The following is a 27,716-nucleotide window of genomic DNA, read 5'->3' on the forward strand; positions in this document are numbered from 1 at the left end:
TTGGTTCACCCTCCAATGGCCGCCGCGGCCACGTGCTGTGGCCGCTGCAGCATGCCGATCCGAAGGCAGGAGCCAGGTGCTTCTTCTGGTCTCCCATGGGGTGCAGGGCCCCAAGGACTTGGGCCATCCTCCACTGCACTCCCTGGCCACAGCAGAGAGCTGGCCTGGAAGAGGGGCAACCGGGACAGAATCCGGCACCCCAACCGGGACTAGAACCCGCTGTGCCAGCGCCGCAAGGCGGAGGATTAGCCTAGTGAGCCGCGGCGCCGGCCCAATGTGTTTCTGAACACTTCAGACTGCAAGTGTAACCGTATGTGTGTGTTGTGTGTAGAAAACGACCCCTATCACTTTTCTTTCCTCTCGGGTATTGCATGTTGTTCCCAGGATAAGTTGTTATCGATGCCATTTAACTGGGAGCATGAGAACTCACCAGCATATACAAATATGAAGATTGTCTGAGAACAGGAAGGCCACTCACTGCTTCCTCCCTGTTCTCAGCCACTGACTTTTCTAGAGCCCAGGACTCAAGTAGCTTAGCTTTCCCTTGCCTTCCCCGGGGGCACCGTCATGTGCTTTAGTGACACAGATCCATCTTTGTCAGTGGGCATTTGTGAAGTCTTTGGAGTAAGTGTGGTTGGAGAAAGCAATGGAAGTGTCCAGATTTCTCAGAAATGATAAGAATATCTTGTTTATAGAGTACCCCTCAGAATACTCTCTGGCAGACCATCTTGCTCCCATTGTACAGGTATGGAATTCAGGCTCCAAGGATTTGAGTGGTGAGTTCCAGGCCACACACCAAGGGGCTGAGCTGGGATTTGAGCCCATTCTCTTTCCGTTAAGTTACCCTGCCCCCAGGCGGGGCTCCTTTGGCCTACCCCTGCTTTCAGGTGAGCATCTTTTAGAAGTGGGGTGTCCAGTTATTCAGTAGCCATGGCTTGCTTTGCTCTTTTGAAAGCGGTGGTGATGCTGTGTTAAGGTAGAAGGAATGAGGGAAAAGGTAACAGAGAGAGTGTTGGTAGGAGTTGGCCAAAGATACGAATTTTCTCATGCTCACTTCAAACCTGAGTCTGAGGAGTTAGGAGCTAGGACTGATTTGGAGACAGTACTTACATCAAGGAAATGTACCATCTTGGGAATGGAGAATTAAAATAATTAATTTGGTGAAAGAGCCATACTTTCTAAGGACTTACAACTGTGGAGGGTGATACTAATAATTTGCAACTGTGGGGAGCAACTCGGACTAGACTGTTACTGGAATTAAGACTTATTCTATGCATCTGCTCTCCCACAATATGGCGCTGAGAAGGGAGTAACAACTTCTACACAGCTGCCTCTCGCCAACTTAAGTGATGACCTGCAGGAGCTGATCCTGCACCTGATTGGAGGAGAGCAGTGTACTCGCGTGTGGGTAGCAGAGTTGGGATTGGTGGAAGAGGACTATAAAGGAGGAGAGAGACAGCATGCACCAGGAACATCTATCTGAAGGAACACCTGAGCAGCCCCCGAGAGAGCCGGCTGGCGGTGTGCCGCTCCCCCGCGGAACTGGGGAAAGTGGCAGGGGGAACCGCCCTTCCACGGAGGTGGAAGGGACGGTAGCCAACCCGGGAAGAACCAGCAGCAAACCCTGAAGGGCCAAGCAGACAAAAGAACAGCGCAGGGTCCTGTGTCGTTCCTCCACGAAGAGGGGGGAGCGACAGCAACCATCTCCTCTCAGTTCCTCAAGGGCATTCAGTGAGTTAACTCCTAACTCCTCAGACTCAGGTTTGGAGTGAGCGTGAGAAAATCCACATCCCTGGCCGACTCCTACCCATACCCTCCCTGCTACCTTTACCTCAAGGGCACTAAGTGGGTTCCAGGGAGGTCTGCAGCTCCATGCAATTGTAGCAAATGATATTTCCTCCCGTGAGATGTTTTCTTTACTCCTTGGTGCTTTTTCTGGCTTCACCTTGTGCCAGACCTGAAAATCTGGGGCTGTCAGCTTCCAGGGCAAAGTGGCAATGCTCCAGTTCCTGAGAACCGTGAGTGTGAAGATGTTTCTGCATGCAGGGGAATATTTATGGCTTTGTCAGCTGCTGGCACCATAGGAGCGGGCTCAGATGGCCAGAGGAGCTTTAGTGGATGATGAATGTTTGAATAGAATGATCATCCAGGGAGCTGAGTTACAGTACTGCCTCTCAGCAGTCGGCCTGTCCTACACCAAAAACGTCCCTAAAAGTAGAACCTCTTCATCCAGCAGTAGCACAGGCTCCAGTGTGACCAAAGAAGACAAACCTTTGCCTGTGGCATTGCTGTTTATGCCAGAAGGTCCTCGGCTGCCCATACCTTGGGATGTGGCCTGCATCCTCCCACCCTTTTTCATTGATTCCATCTGAAGATATGAGTGATGCAAAAGGCATATGTGTTTGGTACTACATCAGCCCTACCACATGGCCCAGAGCAAATGATCATCATCTTGGCCTTCATATTAATATTAATTCCTGAAGAGCAACATAGGGATAACTCTATTAAAGATATGAAAAATGCAAAGTATGTTGTTAACATATACAAAGTGTTTTAAGGTATGACTTTTACCTCATTCTAAAATAACCTTTCTGGTAGGCAAGGAAAAAAATCATGCTCTTTTGAAGACTGAAGCCAATGATCTAATCAGTGTTACAAGATTAATTGGTAGAACCAGGACCAGGGCTAGGTTTTCTGATCCCTGGATCTATACACAGGAGTAGACAAACTATAGCTGGCAGTCCACTGCCTATTTTTGCATGACTTACAATCTAAGTATATCTTTCACAGTTTTAAATAGTTGGGGAGAGGGAAGGCAACAAAAAGATACTATCCAGTGACACATGAAAATTATATGAAACTCAAACTTCAGGTCTATAAAGTAAAATATTACTGACATGCAGCCAAACTTGCTCATTTTTTCCTCTTTTTTTCAACTTTTATTTAATAAATATAAATTTCCAAAGTACAGCTTTTGGATTACAGTGGCTTTTCCCCCCCATAACCTCCTTCCTACCCTCAACCATCCCATCTCCCACTCCCTCTCTCTCCCATCCCATTCTTCATCAAGATTCATTTTAAATTATCTTTATATACAGAAGGTCAACATAGTATATACTAAGTGAAGAATTCAACAGACTGCACCCACACAGACACACAAAGTATAGAGTACTGTTTGAGTAGTAGTTATACCATTAATTCACATAGTACAACACATTAAGGACAGAGATCCTACATGGGGAGTAAGTGCACAGTGACTCCTGTGGTTGATTTAACAATTGACACTCTTGTTTATGGTGTCAGTAATCACCTGAGGTTCTTGTCATGAGTTGCCTAGGCTATGGAAGCCTTTTGAGTTCGCCAATCCCGACCTTATTTAGACAAGGCCATAGTCAAAGTGGAAGTCCTCTCCTCCCTTGAGAGAAAGGTACCTCCTTCTTTGATGGCTCGTTCTTTCCACTGGGATCTCACTCACAGACATCTTTCATTTAGGTCATTTTTTTTTTTTTGCCACAGTGTCTTGGCTTTTCATGCCTGTGAAACTCTCATGGGCTTTTTAGCCAGATCTGAATGCCTTAAGGGCTGATTCTGAGGCCAGAGTGCTGTTTAGGACGTCTGCCATTCTATGAGTCTGCTGTCAAATTTGCTCATTTACAGACTGTGTACACCTCCTTTCAAACTGCTGTGATAGAGCTGAGTTGTTGCAACAAAGCTCTTGTGGCCTTCAAAGCCTATATGGAAGAACAACAAATGGAGATCCTGATAATATGCATGCATTAGTTTGCAAGGACTGCTGGAAAAGGCACCACAAACTGGGTAGCTTAAAACAACAGAAACTGTCTTATAGTTCTGAAGTCTAGAAGTTCAAAATCTAGGTGCTGGCAGGGCCACACTCCCTCTAACTGGGTAGAATCCTTCTGTGCCACTTCCAGCTTCTGGTGGTGGCCCATGGTGCTTGGTGCTCCTATGTAGCTGCATCAGTCCAGTCCTTGCTTCCAGCATAAACGATTGTCTGCACCTTGTTTTCCCTGAGTGTGTATCTGTGTCCAACTCCCCTTTTTGTAAGAATGGTGGTCATATTGGGTTAAAACCCATCCTGGGGTCTGGCCTTGTGATGCAGCAGGTTAAGCTGCCGCTTGCCAAGCTAGCATCCCACATTGTAATGTGAGTTAGATTTTCAGCCACTCTGCTTCCCATGCAGCTTCCTGTTAATGTGCCTGGGAAAGCAGTGGGTGATGGCCCAAGTACTTGGGTCCCTGCCACCCATGTGGGAGATCCAGATGGTGTTCCATACTCCTGGCTTTGTCCTGGTCCTACCCCAGGAGATGTGGCCATTTGGGCAGAGAACCAGCAGATGGAAGACCTCTCCTCATTTCTCCTTCTTCCATTCCTCTCTGTCACTCTGCTTTACAAATGAATAAATAAATTTTTAAAAATACATGAAGACCCACCCTAGTTATCACATCTTCTCTGGATCATCTATAAAGACCCTGTGTTCAGATAAGACCACCTTCCCAGGTACCAGGGATCAGAACATAAGCGTCTCATTTTGGGGAGTACAAGTCAGCTCTTAATGATGCTTTCTGCTAGTGTGTGCCCTCATTATCATTACTCTTCCTTCTCCCTGCCTTCCCCCCTTAGTCTCTCCTTCCCCCTTCCCCATTTGCCTTCTTCTGCCTTGCCTTGCTCACTACACTTTTGATATTCAAGAAGTCCCTACTATGTTCATATCTCTATGCCCATTATTGTGCTGCAGGATAGGGTAGAAAGATGATTAAGAGATGTTCTGTGGCCTTGATGAGCTAACAGTGCAATGCAGAAAGTATACGGCTGTAAGGAGTTTGTAAAAGGCCCGGTGGAGATTTAAAGAGCACTTAAGGATTTAAATTCTCAAATATCGGGTAATAATCTTTTCAAGTCACTGTTGTGGTCCCATCATTGTCAGTAGCACAACCAACAGTGTTTGCTCAAATACAACAGATGCTAAGATACACAGAATTTTAGTATAGCAGTTCCTGACTATTTATTAAAAGTCAAAATATATAGAAATGTTCTTTTCTTATTTTTTCTTTTTTTGCCTCAATTCCTTCAATGCTTCTTGCCGTCAGCACTTACGGATTTGGATGCTCTGGGAGGGACAAGGGAAGGCAGCCCTGGGTTTGTGACGGCAATGGCTTTAGGCAGCATTCCACTGCAGCCTCATGGACTGGGCTCCTGGCCACTCAGTGCCTTTTGTCCAAAGATGTTGCTTTCTCTTCTATCTTCTTTGAGGCTCTTTGTTGCTCGGCTCTCTCCTCCTGGTACTAATTGGCCACATTCAAAGACTGTCATGAAGTGCATGAAATGTATTCTGACAGCTTCTTGTGCCCTAGCCCCAAGGCACAGTCTCAGGGTCAGGGGTGCGAGGCAGGAGGCAAGGGGAGTGATTCCATTCCTCGTGGCGGTTCTAGTGGAGGCTATTTAAGGACAACATCACCCGGGTCTTCGCATTTTACTCTGTGCAGTTTGTAAACCAGCCTGAGTTCTCTTTGCTCTCTGCAGAGTGAGAGATTCCTACTCATTATCTCTTCCCAAACGAAACGAGTATTCTCTGCCTGGGGTTCACACTTACTGCTGACCTTAACTTTGCATCTGGACTTCATGGATACATTTCTTAGACTCTCTTCACCCTAGCCCTTTTCCGAGTGCTTTTTTGATCTCCTTTATCTAATCCACTATGATTGGGAAGGCCCCTTAGTGTTTATAAATGATGCTGAGTAAGAAGAAATTAATTTTGATTTATTAAATAACCATTGGCATTGATATTTTGAGGCTAAGACAACCTCTTTTTTTTTTTCATTTTTAAATGAATTTCACACCGTGCTCCTGCGATGATCCCAGGGTACAATTCTCATGGCACAACCTAACAGATCAGAATGTGATTCATAGCTACCTTCTGGAGTAGTTTGGAAGTTCAAGTTTAACCATGTGCATGAAGGGGCTTTAGCAATGGAAAGCTTTGTATTAACATTAGAAGTTAATATTATTGCTAATTAAAATTATTCCCTGGAAATTCCAGAGACAATATTTATCACCAGTGTCAACTAAAGTTGGGTATAGCTTAGACTACTGGATCTTAAGGTGTGTTTCCTAGACCAGGGGTATCCACCATGCCTGCAAATGTGTTAAAAGTGTGAATTCTTGGGGCTGGCACTGTGGTGCAGCGGGTTAACACCCTGCCCTGAAGCGCCAGCAGCCCATATGGGTGCCCGTTCTAGTCCTGGCTGCTCCTCTTTCAATCCAGCTCTCTGATATGGCCTGGGAGAGTAGTAAAAGATGGCCCAAGTTCCCTGCACCCATATTGGAGACCTGGAGGAGGCTCCTGGCTCCTGGCTTCAAATCAGTGCAGCTCCAGCCGTTGCGGCCATCTGGGGAGTGAACCAGTGGATGGAAAACTTCTATCTCTCACTGCCTCTTCTCTCTCTGTGTAACTCTGACTTTCAAATAAATAAATAAATAAATCTTTAATAAAAAAAGAAGTGTGAATTCTTTGCCTTCCGTCTAAATCAGAGCTCTGAGGAGGAGCCCAGCAGTCTGTGTGCATACCCCCTCAGGTTATTCTCCTGCCCCTGCCATTGGAGCTCCACTGGCTTGGATAGGTTTTGCTCAGCTGGGTTTGTGCAGGCTCTGATTTGACTGATGATTTTCTTCTGGGCTTTCAGATGTGAATGGGATTTTCTGTGCCTAAGATGTCAAAATTAATTGACTTCCCACAACATACCAGTCAGCTAAGTGTGCCATCTTTCAGTACAGGCCCAGATGCTAGGGTTGTGGGACCTTGAAGCATCAGCTTTGTGAAACACAGACTTCTCAGGGAAGGGGTAGGGGTCTGGGGAGGGAGTTTGAAGTGCTCCCTACTCAAGTGCGATAGTAATGATTGAATGAGCTCACTGTAAAGTTCTCATGAAATTCAGTAGAGCTGCACGGAGCTTGATTTCTCTTCTGGCTGTTTCTGAACATTGGGATTTTGCCTTCCCTCTACCATCCTTAGTCTTCCTTACATTATCACCACCTATTAATGAGTCTGGGATCCTCCCCTGAGGGACTCTGCCAGGTATTAGAAAAATTCAGTTGTCCCTTACCCATGCCGTATTTCCCCATCATGGCCCTGGATTATAACTGTGCTTTGTGGGGCCAGCACTGTGGCATAGTGGGTAAAGCTGCTACCTGCAGTGCCGGCATCCCATATGGGCGCTGGTTCGAGAGCCAACTGCTCCACTTCCCATATGGCTCTCTGCTAAGGCCTGGGAAAGCAGGAGAAAATGGCACAAGTCCTTGGGCCCCTGCACCTGCATGGGAGACCTGGAAGAAGCTCCTGGCTCTGGACCCATCCAGCTCCAGCCATTGCAGCCATCGGGGGAGTGAACCAGTGGATGGAAAATCTCCCTCTCTCTAATTCTGCCTTGCAAATAAATAAATCTTTAAGAAAAAAAAAAGCAGGACATACTGTCATGTCAATTATATAGAGGAATATTTAAAAAAAAGATGCTGTGACTGTCATCATATAAAAGTGGACAGTAGTTACTTACATAAAGTGAAAACCAGAGCTACAGATTCAATTAAGGGGGAGGAGAGAATGAGGTGAAGAAACATTAGGGGTATTATGGTGCTGTCATGTTGATCTACAGGGCAGAAGCACATGGTAGGTGTTCAATTAATGCTTATTGAATGACTGAAGGAGAAAGGAATTTGGGTTTGGGGAGCTAACCTGGCTACTTAACTTACAAGCATCTATCTTATCCCAAGTGAACAGACATTATGCCTTGATTGAGTGAACTATTAGATATGTTTAGTTTTAAATGCAGGCATAAATAGATTTGATCTTTCCATGGTTCAGATTTCCTCCCATCAGCTTTCCCTTAATTATCCACAAGTGTTCCAAGCCTTCATTAGCTAAATAGGATGCAGATGATGGTCATTAGTCTGGGCTATAAATCCTGCTGGCACATTCAATGGCTTTTCACTTGGTTAATTGAAATTTTCAGTATTCATAGACTACAAGAAAACACTGTAATTTTATCATTTATTTAGGGGTATAATTTTTTTCCCTTTGGCTGATGTTTCATAATTATGCAGTTAAAAAAAACAAATGTGATGCCATACTTTGCCTGGAGGAGATACCGCTGTGTTTGGTGTATATGTATCAACACTGGTGTACTAAACCATGAAGACCAAATGGAAATTTATATTTTGCTTAGAAATCCTAGCATTGGCTGGCTAAATTATCTAAGGAAGCACCCAAGTGGTGTGCACTTTGGGGCCCCAACGATTCAAGCGTAAGAGACTTCCAAATTGTTGGGAATCTGAGTAGGTCTAGTCCTGATGTCTGCCAGGGAGTGAGACATCATCCAATGTGTTTGTGAGGTGCAAACTGCACATATCAGATGGAGTTTCTTTATGCAGTGTTATTCCTTTAAAGGGCTCTTAACTTTTCAGTTGTGTTTAACCATTCATCAAAATGAGCTGACCTCTGTCTGCTGGTGTCTGGCAGAGTGAAAAACACACGAACACACAGACATACAAAAAGGAACAGCTAGTGCTTGAAATAAAATTTCATAACATTCCCATCTCAGAGATTCACTTTCTGAATTCCCTAATTTTTCTAATCTAGTAGTTAAGCAACTCTGTTCTCTTATGCATGACTCTTCTAATTTAATCCAGTGAATGTTAGATGTTTGCTGTTTTTAAAATACATAAATCCTAGTTACAGACATCACACTGTAGAAATTGGCTTAGTAGAGTTAGAGTATATTTCTGTTTCTTTTCCTAAACCTAATTTACTGGGAATAAACAACATGGTAATAATTCTAAGAGGTAAATTCCCTCTTAAAAAGGGATATAGAACAGATGGTGTCTGTTTCCAGTGCTCAGACACTCTGTAAGTCATTCCCACCACTGGGAAACAGGGAAGCAGCTCACTTTCTGGAATTCTCTTTTGTTGGCTGGACAGAATGAAATGTTTATTTCTGATCTTCCATCTGTAGGTTCCCTGACCAAGAACGTACTAGGATCAGTTTTTCTTCCCAAGTTACTTTTTCTTCCAGGTCAACTTTGTTTCTGCTCACTTGGAATGTTTATACAAATGGGCATTAATTTAGGGAAGCAATGTTTTCAGCACTTAAGTCTTCTAAATTAATAATTATTGTGTCTCAGAGCCAAATGCCAAGATATTGTGCTTTCACGGATTCCCTGTTGTGGCAATTAATTTTATGTGATGGTCAACTTGACAGGACTAAAGGTTGCCTTGGTAGCTGGTGAAACATTACCATTTCTGGGTGTATGTGTGAGGTTGTTTCTGGAAGAGATCAGCGTTGGAATTGGTAGAGTGAGTGAAGAAGATGCGTCCTCACTGGTGTGGGCCAGCATCATCTGAACTGTAGAAGAGAAAGTTGTAGGAAGGGCAAGTTCCCTCTCTCGGTTGTTCTTAAGTGAGAATACTCATCTCCGCTCCCAGCCTCAGAGCTCCTGGTCCTTTAGCCCTGGCACTCTGGGATTTGGGATCTTCACCTCCAGTCCTCACCATGCCCTCAGGCTCTTGACCTCACACTGGGAGTGACCTCATGGACTTTGCTGGCCCTCCAGCTCCAAGAGTCAAGCTGAATTACAGCAGCGATTTCCTGCCTCTCCAGCCTGGCTCTGCAGCGGGCAGATGGCGTACTGTGGGTCTTTGCAGCCTCCATATTCATGAGCCCGTTTCCACACTGAGTCTCCTCTTCTATACACGTACATCGCCTAATGGCTCTGTTTCTCTAGAGAACCCCGACTAACGCTCCCAGAAAACTGTCTCCAATGACGTGGTCAAGAGCTGACCACGTTATTCAATTTTTTAAAAATCAGAGTAGCCAGGATACTCATTGATTTTGAAAGAATGTGACTGATAAAATCAGACTTATTTTCTTCAGATTAGCCAGGACCCTCATGACCTAAAAGGAAATGAACTTGGTCTCCTTATTTCACAGTGAAGATGGCAGGATCTCAAGGCCTGTGATCTCTCTCAAGCTCTCAATGAGCTCTGGTGTGAAAGGACAAGGATTAGCACCTAGACTTCTCAGTGGATGTTCTGTTTGCCTTTCTCTCCAAGGGTTCTGACCAAAAGGTTGCTGACCAGCAGGCTTTCAGCTAGAATTAAGGGGGTTTGTGTTCATCTACAGTGAGTCTGCCATAGCCAGGATCTGCCCTTGGTAAGCGTGTGTCTGAGTGGCATGTATTGTAGTGGACTCAGCCATGCTCCACACAGATGTCCCTGCTCCTGCCTGCAGCTCTCAGCTTTCGCACTGAATTGCCCTTGGAAAGAGTGGTGTTGCCCAGGGGTCGAGCTGTCTTGCCAGGGCAGCCCCTGGCGTACCCCGGTTTGAAACAAGTCTGTGCGAGCTTCCACACTCCCTACTGGGTGGGTTAGCTGAGATCGTTATTGACTTTGCTGACAGTCCCACTTCTTCCTCCGCCCTGTCTTGCACCCTTCCCTTTCTTTCTGCAAGTAGCGATCCAGAGCATGCTCCCTAGCACACACGCTGCTGCGCTCCACCTCACAGTCTATTCTCTGTGGAACCTGCAATCTGTGGCTTTGGCTCTTTCACCATTACCTTGAGTGTCCAACAGGGTCCTTCTGATGTAAGTCCTCATATCCCTGCTGTCAAAAATCTGCCTTTGAAATTATTTAAAAAAATAAAATACCCAGTGCACAAACATCTGCTTTTGGAAAAGATCTGCTAAACTCATTCCCCTTAAGAGGGGACAGACTAATGATGTTTAGTGCACAAATCCAGTTTCCTCCATTGCAGTGAACCGCCCCCCACCCCATACCTTAGCATTCCTCATGAATTTGTCTATTGAGATTTCAAGCCTTATGCTAACAACAGAACTGTAATAAATGAAGTTTCAGGCCCTGGTGTATAGACAGAAGTAGGGCCTCACCTTCCTGAATACCTTTGGGGAATTGCTGAAACCGTCCCTTTGTAGTACTGCTCAGCCCACTCACAGGATTAGAGCCCAGTGCTCCAAAAAAGCCCGTGTGCTTTTCTATGCCCCTGCTCTTGTGACAAACACAGCATCATGCAAATTTGGGTGAAGGTGACTCATTAGGGGTTTCCTCTTTAGTAGAAAAATATTGATGCAATAATCAAGAAGGTCACAGCATGGGTAAGTCACCATGCTTTCAGTCTTTCATTTTCAGTAATTAAAGTGAGCATGTTATTGGAAGGTTTAGGAAGACCACCCAAAGTCATTCACAATAGCTGCAATTAGGAAACCAGAATGCCAGTTAAAGTCATTTGAGGGGAACCAAATGAGACTGACCAAGCATATAAGTAAAATTCCCTTAGAAAATGACTGAATTCAGGATCTGGACTGCTACTGATCCATGCTATCCCTCTGTCACACTCCTTTCAGGATTGTACATTTGTCCATTGGCTTCCGTGGTTCCTTTCTACAAATGCAACACTTAGAGCTCCGCACGCATGTACATTCTTAGAGTGAAGTTAGTGTCACCTACCTCTGACTCTCAATTGTCCTCTGGACATGCTTCTTGGGTCACCTGAGACGGTTCTTGAAGGTTGAATGGTGTCATTTAATTTTGAAGATCATTTCCCCTTGGGCTGTAACACAAACGTGTGCATTCTTAGATGTGTTCCTTAATTCACTCTCCCCGCGGTGGCCATGCAGGTACACTTTTAGCTTAGTTAAAAAGGCAATTATCGTCCTGGGGGTTGTCCCCACATGGAGGCTTCAGTAGGTGGAATTTGGTTCTTCTGTAGATCGTCACTCCCATTTGGGAAGGAAGATGAAACTTGAATTCAGGGTTGGGAGAAGAACACCCCACCATCAGACTTGTGTCTCCTGGGAAGCCGTAGGTTACAGTCGTGTGGACATGAGGGTCATTTCCACAATTAGCCCACTGAGAGTTTAGACCAATTCTTCTCGGCTGGGGGCAACATCACCTCCAGGAAGCATTTGGCGAGGTCTGGAGACGTTTTTGGTTGTCCCAGCTTAGGTGGGCAGGGGACTGATACTGGCATCTAGTAGGGGGAGGACAGAGATGCTGCAAAGCATCCTCCAGCACACAGCATGTCCCCTCACCTCCCGGCAACAAAGAATCATCTGGTCCAAAATGCTCATAAGGCTAACGGTGAACCCCCACTGGTTTAGCCAAGCCAAGTGGATAATAGATGATAGTTACACCTGTGGGTCTTATTCTGAAGGAGTCTCCCTCTCTCCCCCCCTCTCCCCCCTCTCTCCCCCCTCTCTCCTCCCTCTCTCCTCTCTCCCCCTCTCTCCCCCTCTCTCCCTTTCTCTCCCTTTCTCTCCCCCTCCCTCCCCCTCTCACCCCCTCTCACCCCCTCTCTCCCTTTCTCTCCCTTTCTCTCCCCCTCCTCTCCCCCTCTCTCCCCCTCTCTCCCTCTCTCTCTCTCTCCCCCTCTCTCCCTCTCTCCCTGTGCTTTCAAGTGCTATCATGTGTGGGGCTGCTTTTCTAGCACCATGCTTCCCACACATAGTTTTGTTCGGGTGGACTCTAGCCTAGTGGTTGAGCTGCTGATGGTTAGGAAGTCTTTGTTTCATATTTGAGGGCCTGGGTTTGAGTCCTGGCTCTGCCTCCCAGTTCTAGCTTCCTGCTAGTTCAGAACCTGGGAGACAGTGGAGATGGCTCGGGTAATTGACTTTCCTGCCAGTCATGTGGGAGACAGGAATTGAATTCTAGCTCCCAAGTTTGGCCTGACCCAGTCCCTGCTGTTATGGGCATTTGGAGAGTAAGCCCATGTACGGGAACTCTATCTGTCCATCTCTGTCTTTCTGCCTCCCAAAATTTTTAAAAACAAAGCACAGGTTTTACTTTGGGATAATGACTATAATATTGCCTGATGTTTTGCATCTATTTAGTACATATTTATCACAGGGTTTCTTTTTTATTGTTAGTTGCTGCAGGAGGATAGGATATGAAAGAGAAATCACTCATGAATAACACATATTACTTATATAATTGAAGAGAAAGTAGAAAAGTTAGATGAAAAAATCTCAGCATCATTTGTATGGCCAGCTGTAACTATATTCCTGTTCATTAGCTAGACAAGACGGAATAAACTTGTATGTAAATTTCAGTGTGACCTTGAATGCTAAAGTACTTTTTGAGTGGTTTATTTAGCTAAAAACAAAATATTCACACAAATATGTAAGAAGTCAACCACGGGGATAGTGAGCATTGAATTAAAGTGTTAAAGAAAGTGGGATATATATGATAAGCCCCTTCACTATTATTCAGGCTCACCAACTTCTTTAATAGGGAGACACTTCACTCTCCCAGCAGACTCATAACAGGTGTCATTTGAAAGAGCTTGGGCGTTTGGCTCCTGTCATTTTGCACTTCTCTCTTCAGGACAGAGTGTACTGTGTGATTAAAGGTGGGTTCTAGAATCAGACTGCTTGGCTATGATTCCTGACCTAAATATACCCAATGTATATGATCTTTGGCAGTTAACCCAACTGTGTTTCAGTTACCTTGTTTGAGAAATGAAGATAAATATAAGCCCTTACTTCACTGGATGGTTGTTGGCCCATAATGCACGATGGTTGTTGGGTAGGCTGGCTGTGTGACCAGTGAAGGCAGACGTATAAAATCCAGAGCAATCAGTGGAGTGACGGGAGGTAGTGCCTACCTTGGAATGGAAATCAATAGGGAAGGGTCAATACATTACACTGTGACAGTTCTGATGTGTTTCCCTCCTTCCTGTTTTGTAGACTACAATATTCAGCACATTGGCCAGTGAGAAGTCGTTATCTGACTGCAAGAAGGTAAGTCACCATCTACGAATTCCAGGATGCTGTCAGAGATACAGGGCTTCTGAATTGCTGATGTTCAGCTACACAGCTGCGGATGGAAGCACTGAGAGTGTTTTGATGGCGTATTGTGGCCCTCTTTCTTTGGAGATGGAAATGTGAATGGTGCAATTTAAGGATGTGGGAAACTCCATTATTGTTTGAGGTTTTGTTATAGAGAAGCTTTGTTCCATAAATGTCTCTCTTGCTATTATGTGATGTTTTATTCTACTACATGAGTATCAGGCAAGTTCAAAGCACGTTGTACAAACTGCATTGCAGGCTTTGATATCTGTGTTTTGCAAATTTAGAGCTTGCAAACTTAACCCCAATACAATATAAAGATGATTTTGTATTTTGAAAGCTGATCATATAGCATAAAAATCTGGTTTGGATTCACCACAGTGAGATGTGAGAAGCTGTCATGCTTTGCAAAAGGATTAGCTCCACTAGCATCTGATGGAAGATGTCCCTGTAATAGATCGTGTCTGGGGACTGCCTGCTCTACTGCGTGGCTAATTCCTGGCCTTCACAGGCCAGGGGTCACTTTTATCCACCTCTTTAATCTCTGATTTAACTAGATCGTCTCCTTTTGAGGGGGAAAGAAGGGATTTCACAGTTCAAACAGCTCCAATAAATTCTTTGACACTATCTATTGATATGGAAAACCAGGTGCACAGAGTTGACCTGTGCATAATATATTAGTTATTTGGCATTTATTAAGATTTTATACCATGTCATTGTTTGCTGTACCGTTTCCATTTCTCTTGTTGCTTGGTGTAGAAGTGGGTAGCAGGGATACTTATCTTTAAAGGTGGTGTGGGGCCCACGGCTCTGAATACCATCCATCTCCTTATTTTGATAGTTTTCAAATTACCTACTAAATCTCCATCTCACTTGAGTGCTGTTATGTTTACCTTATTGTCTGTATCAGATATGAGTTGCCTATTATTTCTAGAATGATACATCTTAGAGAACAACAACAACAAAAAACTTTAGAAGAATGTTTTTTTTTTTTTTTAAAAAAAAAAACTTAGGAAAAAACGCAGCCTTTTCAGGGTAGGACTGCCATTGACAAGTGTTGTGGAGCTCTGTCTTCTACCTGAATATATTCTATTCACAAGGAGCCCAATGAGCCTGACTATTCACTGGTGACACAATCCACAGTATTCAAAAATTCTGTATTCTACTGAGTTGGTGCCTGCCTCCTGTAGATTCCCACTTAGTTGTTTAAGAATGGAGCCAATTCATATGCTTTCTTCTGAATCTCCCTCCCACCCCACCCCCAGGCTAGTGATTTTCTTTATCATTTCTAATAACACATATATGATAGGTTTCCAAGAGGATGGACTGTGGGGGTGTAGCTGTCTGGTTTCAAAACCCAGCTCTGCCATTTACCCCTTAACTGACTTGGAGTTGTTTAAGTAACTTATTGGTGCTTTGTTTCTATTGTCTGTAAGATGGGAATCATTGTACTTACCTTGTATAAGATATGCATTAATATACGTAAAGGGCTTACAAGAATGTCCAACACACATATTAGCCACTATTATTGTTGCTTCCAGTCCAGGTTGTCATTTTTTTCTCACAGTCTTTGACAGCAACATTAAGAATTATATGTCATTTTCTAGATATGGTCCAGGTGACGTTAAGGTCCCTAGACTCTTCTCTCTCGGTTCATCAAGCTTTGTTCACACACTCAGTGTGTGCCAGGCGCAGCATAAGGCATGGGCTATGTGGAGATGGCATGCTGGAGTCTTCTTGGAGTATAGCACTCACACTCCAATCATGCACTGTAAGATGGCATCGTGTCTTTTGCTTAAGCCATAGCCTTCTGTTGGTCTTGTGAGCTGCTGTTGAAACATGACTCTTACATCTATGTACCAATTCTTCAAGTACAAATGTATGCCATTATATTTACTCTTGTTCATTTTTAAATTTTGGTCAGCCCAGATAATTTGTAAATCTACCTTCTGTTATCCAGCATATTTACTACTTCTCCTAGTTCTTTTCATAAAGTTTATCATTTGAGAGGGAGACAGACAGACAGGAAATGCCTGTCTCCTGGATTCACTCTCCAAAGGCCCACAACAGCTGGTGGGGCTGGGCCAGACCAGAAGTGGGAGACTGAAATTCATTCCAGGTTTGCCATGTGGGTGGCAGGGACCTAACTACTTGAGCCATCACCTGCTGCCTCCCAGAGTCTGCAGTCGACAGGAAGCTGGAATTGGGAGTGGAGTCAGGACCTGAACACATATGCTCCAATTTGGGATGTGGGTGTCCCAACTGGCATTTTAGCCTACAGGCCAAAATGCCCACCCTTCCCTAGTTCTGTGTTGTGTGCAAGTCCAAGTAGCATAGGTTATTTTTAACTGTCTCATTTTCATCAGGTAAAAAGTACATACGCTGTACCTATAATGTGACATGGACTGGAATATGGTAAACAAGTCACATATGCATTATTTTTATTCTCACAGAACTAAAATACCCAAGAGTTCTTTTGTGGGGGGGCAGGGAGAAAGAAACTGTTTATGTCATCTTACAGACTGAGGTTACAGGATGACAGCCCCAGAGTCTGGCATCTGGTGGAGGCTGGTTAGGGTCCATGCTGCGATTTTGATCACAGAGCGACCAGAGGAGAGAGAGCGAGCCCATGGCCAACTTGAACTGAAGTACTCAAACCTCTCAGGAGAACCTTCCCCCCCGGTTATCCCCCCAGTGACCCAAAGACTTCCCACTGACTGCACCTCTCAGACACCCTCATTGAATTGAATTTCCACCTCAATCCATCAAATGTTAACAGATACCAGAGTGGAAACGACTGCATGCATTCTGGGGGAGACAAATCCTGCTGTACCCACAACAGATCGTGCGATTTTTAAGTTGGAAGTTTGTAAGACCCCATTCTAGGAGTCCCAAACCTAATCTAGGAGCTGGGGTAAACTGTCCAAAGAAATGATATGTAGCAGAGTCCATAGAACAAATGAGATTTGGCTTTGTGAGGACAGGGTGGAGGCAGGAGAGCACCAGGTGTGACTGTCCAGTGCTGAGAAAGGGAGAGCTGTAAGATGTTCAGTCTGGAAATTACGACTCGCAGTAGAGAAGGAGAGAAGGCTAGCAATGAGACAAAAGAGGGCCCAGTCGCGGAGGGCTGGATGAGAGTGTAGACCGACCTTAAGGGTAACAAAAAATGCATAAAAGGCTTTGGTTTGGGACAGAAGGTGTGTGTAACAGGATGTGCTTTTTATTTTCAGATCCCTTGACTGTTCAAGGACTGAAGCAGTATGAGTTCAGACCTGATGTTGAGGTGCAAGGCTACTATCATAATCTAGTCAAGAGATATTAGAGACCAGAGTGAGAATAAGCAGTGAGGTGCAATAGATATTTGGTTGATAACATCAACAGAATCTGACCATAGTTTGGATATATAGGAGAGGAAGTAGCCAAAGATACAGGCAACTGGCAGAATACTGCTGCCATTTTCTGAAACAGGAACACTAGCCAGGGGGCCGTGTTTTGTGAAGAAGTTGTTGCGCTTAGATTGGTACACATAAGTTTTGTGTTGTCTGTAAGATCGCCTGGTAAGAGTGACCAGCAGACAGTCAGCATACCGATGTGTATTCCACATTGTGGTCTGGGCCTGTGGATATGGGAGGAATACACAGATGGGGAATGACTGAAAGAGTGGGAGTGGGTGAGATTCCCAGGGAGGGTATGTGGAGTTGCAAACAGAAAGGTTTACAAGGATTTGAAGAGAGTTAGCATCTAAGAGCTGGGAGATGACTTATGGACTTTGAAGGAAACAGAGAAGTCCCTTCTGGTACTTGGGAGGATGTACCAGAAGAACGTGGTATCTCAGATGCTGTCAGTACAAAGAAGGAGTCAGTGAATAGAGGTAGCATTGGTATAAAAGCCATTGCTGAAAGGACTGAGAACTCTCTGCTGGCTTTACTAATACCACAGGCCATTGATGGTTTTATTAAAATCCGAGTGATGAACATGGAATTCAGACTGCAGTGGAGTAATGATTGAATGGCGTGAGAAAAAATAGAAATGGTAGAAAAACAGAGTCCTTTTTAAAGGATTATTTTGCAAAATAGATGAGTCATGGATAGAGGGGTTATGGGACTCAGGGAAGTTATCTTAAACTGTTTGAGTGTGTTTCTATGTTGTTAGAAACAGGAAGGCAAAGGGTGAGGGGCCAAACCCTTACTTAAAAACAATCGAGAGATTTCAATTTTACTCACAATGAATTCCAATTCCTCTTGAGAAGTTACTCCTATTCCTATTGTTTCTAGCCTGCTCAACTTGAAGAGTCATTCCCATTGTCTAGCTTCATCTCCTTGTACTCCACGAGATGCTGCAGGCTGGAGCCCTTGATTAGACTGTTCCTGAGGGTGAACTCATTGAACAGCTTTGTCCTGTGTACAAACTCTTTCCTCTCGCTGGAGTGTGTTCCTCTTATCTGCCTGGACAACTTTTACTCTTCCATGGAGCAAGACTTTCTGGGTTTCACCTCCTGTGTTCATAAAATTTTCTATTTAGCTGATAGAAAAGCCCTAACAGCTGTCATATAGCTTGTCAGATGGCTACCCCATCCCCAGTCCTGTGAGAAGTGCTTACATTGCTTATTCATTAGATTTTTATAACATCCCTCAGAGGTAGGTAATGTTATTTCTATTATATTATAGACAGAACGTTTTGAGGCCTGGGGACATTGAAGAAGTTGCTTGAGGATACTGCAGTAGTTGATGCTGGGGTCCAGCTGTGAATCCAGGCAGTCTGATGCCAGAACTGTTTGCTTTTGGTATTTTTCTACCTTCTTCTCCCAGTGAAAATCCTTCTTTATGGGTCCAGCTTCCCCTTGCACTGTCAGCTCTTTCTGGGAGGAATAATGATCGATTCTTATAGGAATCATAAAGCAATACCTTATAGATAATAAAAACTCAGTAAAGATACAGCCAATGAATTGGATTTGTTATCTATGGGTTATCAGTTAATGTGAGATTATTCTAGGATCATTTTGTCTTTAAAAGTCATCTTTTTTCCTTTTTATAGGAGTTGAGAAAAGAACATTTATAGTCAGAATTTATTTATGAAGGTCATTTCTGTACCAAAATAAGGTATTAATGGAGAGCTGGAAGAGTGATGTGTTTAGTTTTGCTAAAGATGGCACCCCCACCTCCAACACACAGACCACCAAGGCCTGCCTTCCAAATACCACTTTATAGAATCCTAAGAACCCTGTTTCTGATTTCTAGACAAAGACAAATTTACTCCTCACTTTGGAAAGCCTAGAAACATCTAGGGTAGATACTGGCATTCATTCATTCGTTAAGAATTATTTATTGAGTGCCTCCTATTGCCAGGCAGATGTTATTGTTAACATGTTACAGAGGAAAATCTAATGTGCTGAGACAGGAAGTGATTTACTCTAGGGCACATATTAAGTGCAAGTCCGGCTTTGAGAGGATAGGCCTAATTCATATCTTCTCATACTTTCCCTTTACAACCTCTCCATCCCACACCATGTAAAGTAGAGTTGACGTCTGGGGAGTGTGTGGTGTTGATGAGCTCCAGAGAATGATCCCTAAGCTCCACCATGTCTAATGGCACCTGTTTTATGTTCATTGAAATTTACATCTTTGTGTCTTGCTACTTTTTATCTCTCAGTGTGGGATATTCAGCACAGGTATTTTAACCCAGCACTTTTTTGGTGCAGAGGCATTCTGACACTGCACTAATAAACTTACAGCATTTTAATGGGAAAGTAATGTACACAAGAGATATCCTCACCCCTTCTCTGAGGCTTGCTCTGACCCCGAACCCTGGGGCAGAGATCAAAGATAATCTAGGAGGGAAGGGCAGGTGAGGGTGACGGATGGGTGAGGGTCAGGGATAAGATGATTCCCAGGAATGGGTTAAAGTCTCGGATGTCTGCTCCATAAATTACTTGGAAATGAAAAATGGTGTTTTCCCCAGTTTGTTATCTAAATGGCCAAACTTTATCCTGTTGTAATTTCTGTCTACATATGGTAGGTAACCAGAACTCCTATCTATAGTAATAGAAATTAATAGAAATAGTTTAGAATAGTAATAGAAATGGTTTCTTTACGTTGGATGTTTATTTTTAAAATTCAGCTACCATTTTGATGGTTTGGGGTGTGTGTGTGTGTGTGTGTGTCCGTCCGTCCGTCCGTCTGTCTGTCTGTCTTTGGCTGTATGTTTCTCCCTACTTTTTTTTCCCCTCTCCAAACTTCTGATATTCTAACAAATATAAAGGACTTTAAAATAAAAAAAAAACTACTTTAAAAATAGTTTAGAAAATATCCAGAAAATGTATTCCTATCGTAAAAAAATGTTGGTTGTAGATAGGTGGACAATGAAAGGAAATTCATCTGTTGGCACTGGTAATTGTGTGAGCTTGTTGTGGCTGTGTTAGCTGTTCCTTCTTTGACTTGGGTGCTGTGCACTGTTACTACTGCTGCATGAATGTACCAGAGAATGTTACCTCATGGTCTCAGGCCACTGCGTGAAGTTTGTATTTCTTGGTTTTTATTATTATTATTTCTAATAGACATTGGTCATACACATGGATAAAGTAATTTTCTTTCAGGAAGGGAGAACTAAGAATGTTGAATGCAGTGGGCAGTGGGAGGATCCAAGCTTTTCATTGACATTGATGAATAGGTCTCTGTGTAGATAGAAGCCAAGACAGTAAACAGCTTTTTTACAATTAATAAGTATATGGGTCCCTCTTGTAAAGACTAAGATCCTACGTCTAGATGGTGTTCACTGACCTCCACAGAGCTGGCTGACCAGATTCCCATGACTCCCAACCTCTTGGCAGAATGTCCAGCCTGGCAGGTCACGGTGGCTTCTTCCCATGCCCTGAGAAAGGGCACAGAGATGAAGTCAACCCTGTTAGCCTTGAAGAAATTCCTCAGTTCCTCTCCAGAATGACAGACGCCCAGGTTCTCCAACAGTCACAGTGAAGGGCATCATGTCACATCATTTTAAATGCTGTTTACTTTTAAAATGGGTTTTTGGGGACGCAATAAGGGTTCATTCCTGGCAGGGTGCTATTTTTGCTAACTTGCTGTGGGGCGCTCAGCTGGACACAGGGAGATATGTACACATACATGAAGTTTTTATCCGGTTTTCAAATATACCAACACGGAGGGAAATCTCCATGACAGTTGAGCAGTTGGGTGTGGCTGCAGTTTTTCTTCCCTGCCTCCATCCCTTCCTGCTCCCCATCTCTCTTCTCCTTTCTTCCTCTCCCTGCTCTAGCAAAGACGGAGCTCCTAGCACTTACTGACTTGCAGTGTTTGGGGTGGAAGATCATTGCTTCTGGATTCCATGAACTCCCTTTTCAGTCTTACTGCCTGGTTCTTATTGTTGCATTTTTCCATTATACTCTCCTGAGAGGCAGAAAGGAGTGCGAATGAAGAGCAGAGGCTCTGGGGCCCTCGTTCTGTGATTGCAGTCCCAGCTCTACTCTCCATGGACTTTACAGCTTTGCTGGAATTGCTTACTCTCCCTGTGACTCATTGATCTTATAAAATGAGACAAATAATGATGGCAATCTGTGGAGCTGTTGTAAGGAATGAATATGTGAAGCCATGTAAAATTCTTGAACATTATCTCAGTAAGTGTTGGGTGTTACTTTTTAAGAAATTATTTAAATTCTACCTATTTATGGGATTTTTTTGTTGAACATATTTATTTTTTTAACTTTTATTTAGTAAATATAATTTTCTAAAGTACAGTTTATGGATTACAATGGCTTTTTCCCCCCATAACTTCCCCTCCCATCTCCCGCTCCCATTCCATTCACATCAGGATTCATTTTCAATTATCTTTATATACAGAAGATCGATTTACTATATATTAAGTAAAGATTTCATCAGTTTGCACCCACACAGAACACAAAGTGTAAAATACTGTTTCAGTACTAGTTATAGCATTAATTCACATTGGACAACACATTAAGGACAGAGATCCCACATGAGGAGTATGTACACAGTGTCTCCTGTTGCTGACTTAACAATTTGACACTCTTGTTTATGGCATCAGAAATCTCCCTAGGCTGTAGTCATGAGTTGCCAAGGCTATGGAAGCCTCTTGAGTTCGCTGACTTCAATCCTATTTAGACAAGGTCATAGTCAAAGTGGAAGTTCTCTCCTCCCTTCAGAGAAAGGTACCTCCTTTTTTGATGGCGCATTCTTTCTACTGGGATCTCACTTGCAGAGACCTTTCATTTAGGTTTTTTTTTTTTTTTTTTTTTTTTTTTTTTTTTTTTGCCAGAGTGTCTTGGCTTTCCATGCCTAAAATACTATCATGGGCTCTTCAGCCAGATCTGGCTGCCTTAAGGGCTGATTCTGAGGCCAGAGTGCTGTTTAGGACATCTGCCATTCTATGAGTCTGCTGTGTATCCTGCTTCCCATGTTGTATCATTCTCTCCCTTTTTGATTCTATCAGTTAGTATTAGCAGACACAAGTCTTGTTTGTGTGATCCCTTTGACTCTTAAACCTATCAGTGTGATCAATTGTGAACTGAAATTGATCACTTGGACTAGTGAGATGGTGGGAGAGGGAGAGGGAGTTTCTTCCAGGTCACCCATGTGGTTGCAGGGGCCCAAGGACTTAGGCCATCCTCTACTGCTATCCCAGGCCATAGCAGAGAGCTGGATCAGAAGAGGAGCAGCCAAGACTAGAACTGGTGCCCATATGGAATGCTGGTGCTTCAGGCCAGGGCGTTAACCTGCTGCACCACTGTGCAGGCCCCAGTTTCAGTTCTTACATTTAGGTCTTTGACACATTTTGAATTGAATTCTGTATAGATTGAGAAGTAGGGAATGAAAGTTAATTCCTCTGCATATGAATATGTAGTTTTCCTAGCACCATGTATTGAAGACGTTATCCTTCTCCAATGTATGGTTTTTTAAAAGTTATTTATTTATTTGAAATGCAGAGTTACAGGGAGACATTGAGAGAGATCTTCCATCTGCTAATTCACTCCCCTGGTGGCTACAACAACCACAGCTAGGTCAGTCCAAAGCCAGGAGCCAGGAATCGCAGCACTGTTTCTCATATGAGTGGTAGGAGCCAGGTACTTGGACCATATTCTGCCACCTTTTCAGGCACTGGATTGGAAGCAAAGCAGCTGTTACTTGAACCAGCACTCGGGTAGGAGATGCTGGCATCTCAAGCCGTGGCTTGGTCTGCTGTGCCACAACACCAGCACTTCCAGTGCATGATTTTGATGTTGAGAGTCAGTTGACCATAGATATATGGATTTATTTCTGGAATCTGTATTCTGTCCTGTTGATCTCTGTGTCTATTTTAATGCCAGTGCCATGCTGTTGGTTACAATATTTCTGTGGTTTGTCTTTAAATCAGATATTGTGATGTCTCCAACTCTTATTTCTGCTCAAGTTTGTTTTGCTTATTTGGGGCCCTCTGTGGTTCTGCACAGATTTTAGTAGTGCTTTTCCTTGTTCTGTGAAAAATGCCATGGGTACTTTAATGAGGATTGAATAGAATCTGTAAATCACTTTAGGTAATATTTTAACAATGCTCATCTAATTTAAAAACATGGGAGACCTTTCAACTTTTTGTTTAATATTCAGTTTTTTCATTAATATTTTATAATTCAAATTGTGGAGGTCCTTTGCTGCCTTAGTCTAATTCATTCCAAGGTATTTTTTGGTATCTAATGTGAATTCATTGATAGTATATAAAAGTGCTACTGATTTAAATGTGTTGACTTTGTATACTACTTTACTGAATGTCTGTTTTAATAGGAGTCTTCTGGTATAGTATTTAGGTATTTTATATATAGAATCTTTCAACTGCAGAGAGGAATAATTTGATTTCCTCTTTTTCTATTTGTATGCCTTTCATTTCTTTCTCTTTCCTAATTTCTCTGGCTTCCAGTATAATATTAAATAAGAGAGGTGAGAGTGAACAACCTTGTTCTAGATTTTGGAAGAAATCATTTCAGCTTTCCCCATTTTTGCATGATATAGGCTGTGGGTTTGTCAAATACAACCTTTATTAGGTTGAGGTATGATCCTTCTATACTTAATTTGTTTAGGTTTTAATCACAACTGAATGTTGAGTTTTATCAAATGGTTTGTTAGTGTCTTTTAAGATGATTGTATGATTTTATCCTTCATTCTATTGATGCTTATTGATTTTTGTATGTTGAGCCATCCTCTATCCATGGCATAAATCCCATTTGATCATGGTGGATGGCCTTTTGATTTGCTAATATTTTGTTGATTTTTGCATCTATGCTCATCAGAGAGATTGGTCTATACTTTTCTTTCTTGTGAACTTGTCTGTTTCTGACATCAAAGTAATACTGGTTCATAGAATGACTTTGGAAGGTTTCCTTCCCTTTCAATTCTTTGGGATAGTTTGAGAAGAATTGTTAGTTCTTTAAATGTTTGATAGCACTCATCAATGAAGCTATCTACACCTGAGCTTTTCTTTATTGGTAGAATTTTTATTACATTTCAATTTCATTATTTGTTATTGATCTGTTGGGATTTCCTGTGTCTTCATGGTTCAATTTTAGTAGGCTATGTATGTCCAGAAATGTATTCATTTCTTCTAGGTTGTTTAGTTTGTTAATGAATAAATTGTTCAGAATAGTTCCTAGTGAACCTTTGTATTTCTGTGATATGTTGTAATATCTGCTTTTCCTTTGTGATTTTATTCATTTGAGTCTTCTCTCTTACTTTCTGAGTTAGTCTGAGATTTTGTTCATTTCATTTCAAAAAATCAATTGTTTGTTTCACTGATTTTTTTTTGCATTATTTCTTTAGTCTCTATTTTTATTTCTGCTCTGACCTTTATTACGTCTTCTCTTCTACCAATTTTAGATTTTGTTCTTGCTTTTCCAATTCTTTGAGATACACTGTTCAGATTGTTTATTTGATATCTTTTTATTTTCTTGAGTGTAGACACTGCTATAAACATCCTGTTCAGTGATGCTTTTGTTGTATCTTTGAGTTTTGGTATATTATATTTCTGTTTTAGTTTGTTCTAAGACATCTTTTGGTTTGCCTTTTGATCTCTCCAATGACTATTATTCAGAAGCGTATTGTTCAGTCTCCATGTGTTTGTGTAATTCCTAAGTTTCTTTTGTTGTTGGTTTCTGCTTTTATTCCATTGCAAGTCATAAAAAATACATGATGGAATTTCAGTGTTTTTTATTCTCTTGAGACTTCATTTGTGGCCTAATATGATCTATCCTAGAGCAAGTTCTTTCTGTTGATGAAAATAATGTATATTCTACAGTTATTGGATGAAATGTTCTGTAAATGGCTGTTAGGCCCATTTAATCTATGGTATAGTTTAATTCCTCTCTTTCTTTGTTGATTTTGTTTTGTTTGGATGACCTGTCTTGTGGGGAGCAATCCGGACTAGACTGAGTTACTGGAATTAAGACTTATTCTATGCATCTGCTCTCCCACAATATGGCGCTGGGAGAGAAGTAAACAGCTTCTGCACAGCTGCCTCCAGTTCAACCAATAAACAGCAGGACTTGCTCCTGATTGGAGGAGAGCAGCGTACTCGGCGTGTGGGCAGCCGAGTTAGGATTGGCGGAGGAGGACTATAAAGGAGGAGAGAGACGGCATTCACCAGGAACATCTAAGGGGAACATCTAAGGGAACACCTGTGCAGCCCCCGAGAGAGCCGGCCGGCGGTGTGCCGCTCCCCTGCGGAAGTGGGGAATGTGGCCAGGGGGAACTGCCCTTCCACGGAGGTGGAAGGGATAGTAGCCAACCCGGGAAGAACCAGCAGCAAACCCGGGGAGGGCCGAGCAGACGAAAGAACAGCGCAGGGTCCTGTGTCGTTCCTCCACGAAGAGGGGGAGTGACATAATGGTGCCGTGACTCGGATATGAAGCCTAGGCAGGGTTTAGTGTCGTTCCTCCACGAAGAGGGGGAGCGACATAATGGTGCCGTGACTCAGATAGGAAACCTGACTCGGATAGGAAACCTGACTCGGATAGGAAACCTAGGACGGATAGGAAACCTAGGACGGATAGGAAACCTAGGAGAGAAGAAAAGGGAAGAAGCAGGAAAATACCGGAGAGAGAGACTAGCAAAGAGCCTAGGTGCCGGAAGAAGCTATTGAAAGCCTAGGCAGAGACTCGGATATGGACTGTGGGAAAGAAGTTAGGATTGAAAGCGAAAGTGAAAGCTTTCATAGACTCGGATGCGGACTATGGCGGGGAAGCTAGGAGACTGAAAGCGAAAGTGAAACCTGGAAGAGGCTTGGACTCGGATACGGACTGTGGGGAGAAGCCAGGAGAAATGAGAGGAATATTGTTGGAAGAAAACTTAAGGAAACATACCGGGTAGAGAGGAATGTTGGGGAGGATGAAGCCGCGAGTGCAGGCCAAGGCGGAGACATAAGCCACCTTGGAATTTTTCAAGTCAGCCCGGGGAGCAAGAGGCGAAGATCTGGAACCAGAAGCAGAGACGTGGGCCGCCAGGTTGGAATTCGTCAGGTTAGTCCGGGGAACTTGGACTGAATGCCGGTGGTGGCGGAAACATTCGCGGAAGCCGCCGCGTGCAGAGAGAGCACGGGGCGTGAATAGATAGGGAACGCGGGGCTGGCGCGAGGCCGTGGTGCGGGCGCGAAGTGCGTGGAGACCGCGGAGCGTGCGCGCAGAGCCGGGAACCTGCTGGCGGGGCGAGGTGCCAGGAAGCCGCGCAGAGGGAAGCCGCGCAGAGCCGTGAAGCTGCCGCGGGGTGAGGTGCCGAGAAGCAGCCTTGGGGCGAGCGCCGCCGGGAAGCCGCAGGGATAAGAGAAACAGAAGTTTAGAAGTAAAAGGAGAGAAATAGGAATGCTGGAAGATAGAAGTAAAATGGGAGAAATAGGAATGCCCAGAGATAGAGAAATAGAGAAATAGAAAGGCCTCCCCTCAACATGGCAATGAGAAAGCTTGGATTCGGTCTGCCTGATTAAGTGAGGCGATGAGCACCTGCGGGCGGCTAGCAGCTTATGCGCCGCAGGTCACCGAAGACAGGCACGAATTAACATCAGTAAGGCCTCCCCACAATACCGCAATTAGAAGGCTTGGATTCGGTCTGCCTGATTAAGGCGGTAAGCACCAGTAAGCAGCTCGACCAGAGTATAAGCTGCAGGTCACCGAAGATAGGCACGAACCAACACTAATAAGTCTCCCCCACAATACGGCAATGAGAAGGCTTGGATTCGGTTTGCCTGATTGTTAGGGCTTGTAAGCCCCTGCGGGCAGAGCAGAGCATGCGCTGCAGGGCACCGAATACAGGCACGCATCAGCGCCTAAAAACCTCCTCACAACATGGCGAAGAGAGGACCCGGATTCGGTTTGCCTGATTGATAGGACTTGTAAGAACCTGTGGCAACTCTAGCAAGCAGAGCAGAGTGTGTGCCACGGGGCACCGAAGACAGGCGCGTATCAACGCCAAAAATAAAAAGAAAGGGGGATCTGTGGGGAGCAATCCGGACTAGACTGAGTTACTGGAATTAAGACTTATTCTATGCATCTGCTCTCCCACAATATGGCGCTGGGAGAGAAGTAAACAGCTTCTGCACAGCTGCCTCCAGTTCAACCAATAAACAGCAGGACTTGCTCCTGATTGGAGGAGAGCAGCGTACTCGGCGTGTGGGCGGCCGAGTTAGGATTGGCGGAGGAGGACTATAAAGGAGGAGAGAGACGGCATTCACCAGGAACATCTAAGGGGAACATCTAAGGGAACACCTGTGCAGCCCCCGAGAGAGCCGGCTGGCGGTGTGCCGCTCCCCTGCGGAAGTGGGGAATGTGGCCAGGGGGAACTGCCCTTCCACGGAGGTGGAAGGGA

The 27,716-nt window shown here is 43.9% G+C and overlaps 1 protein-coding gene across 2 annotated transcripts in view; it reads left to right on the forward strand.

The window, feature by feature from the left end:
• RASGEF1B (RasGEF domain family member 1B) overlaps window positions 1-27,716 on the forward strand; it is a 653,322-nt gene that overhangs the window by 206,342 nt on the left and 419,264 nt on the right. For both annotated transcript variants that reach the window (XM_070047975.1, XM_051820184.2), the window contains exon 3: window positions 13,768-13,821. In XM_070047975.1, coding sequence (XP_069904076.1) covers window positions 13,768-13,821 — 54 coding nt within the window. The remainder of the gene's footprint in view (window positions 1-13,767; window positions 13,822-27,716) is intronic.

This window comes from Oryctolagus cuniculus, chromosome 8 (assembly GCF_964237555.1).
Source record: "Oryctolagus cuniculus chromosome 8, mOryCun1.1, whole genome shotgun sequence".
Classification (NCBI taxonomy): Eukaryota; Metazoa; Chordata; class Mammalia; order Lagomorpha; family Leporidae; genus Oryctolagus; species Oryctolagus cuniculus.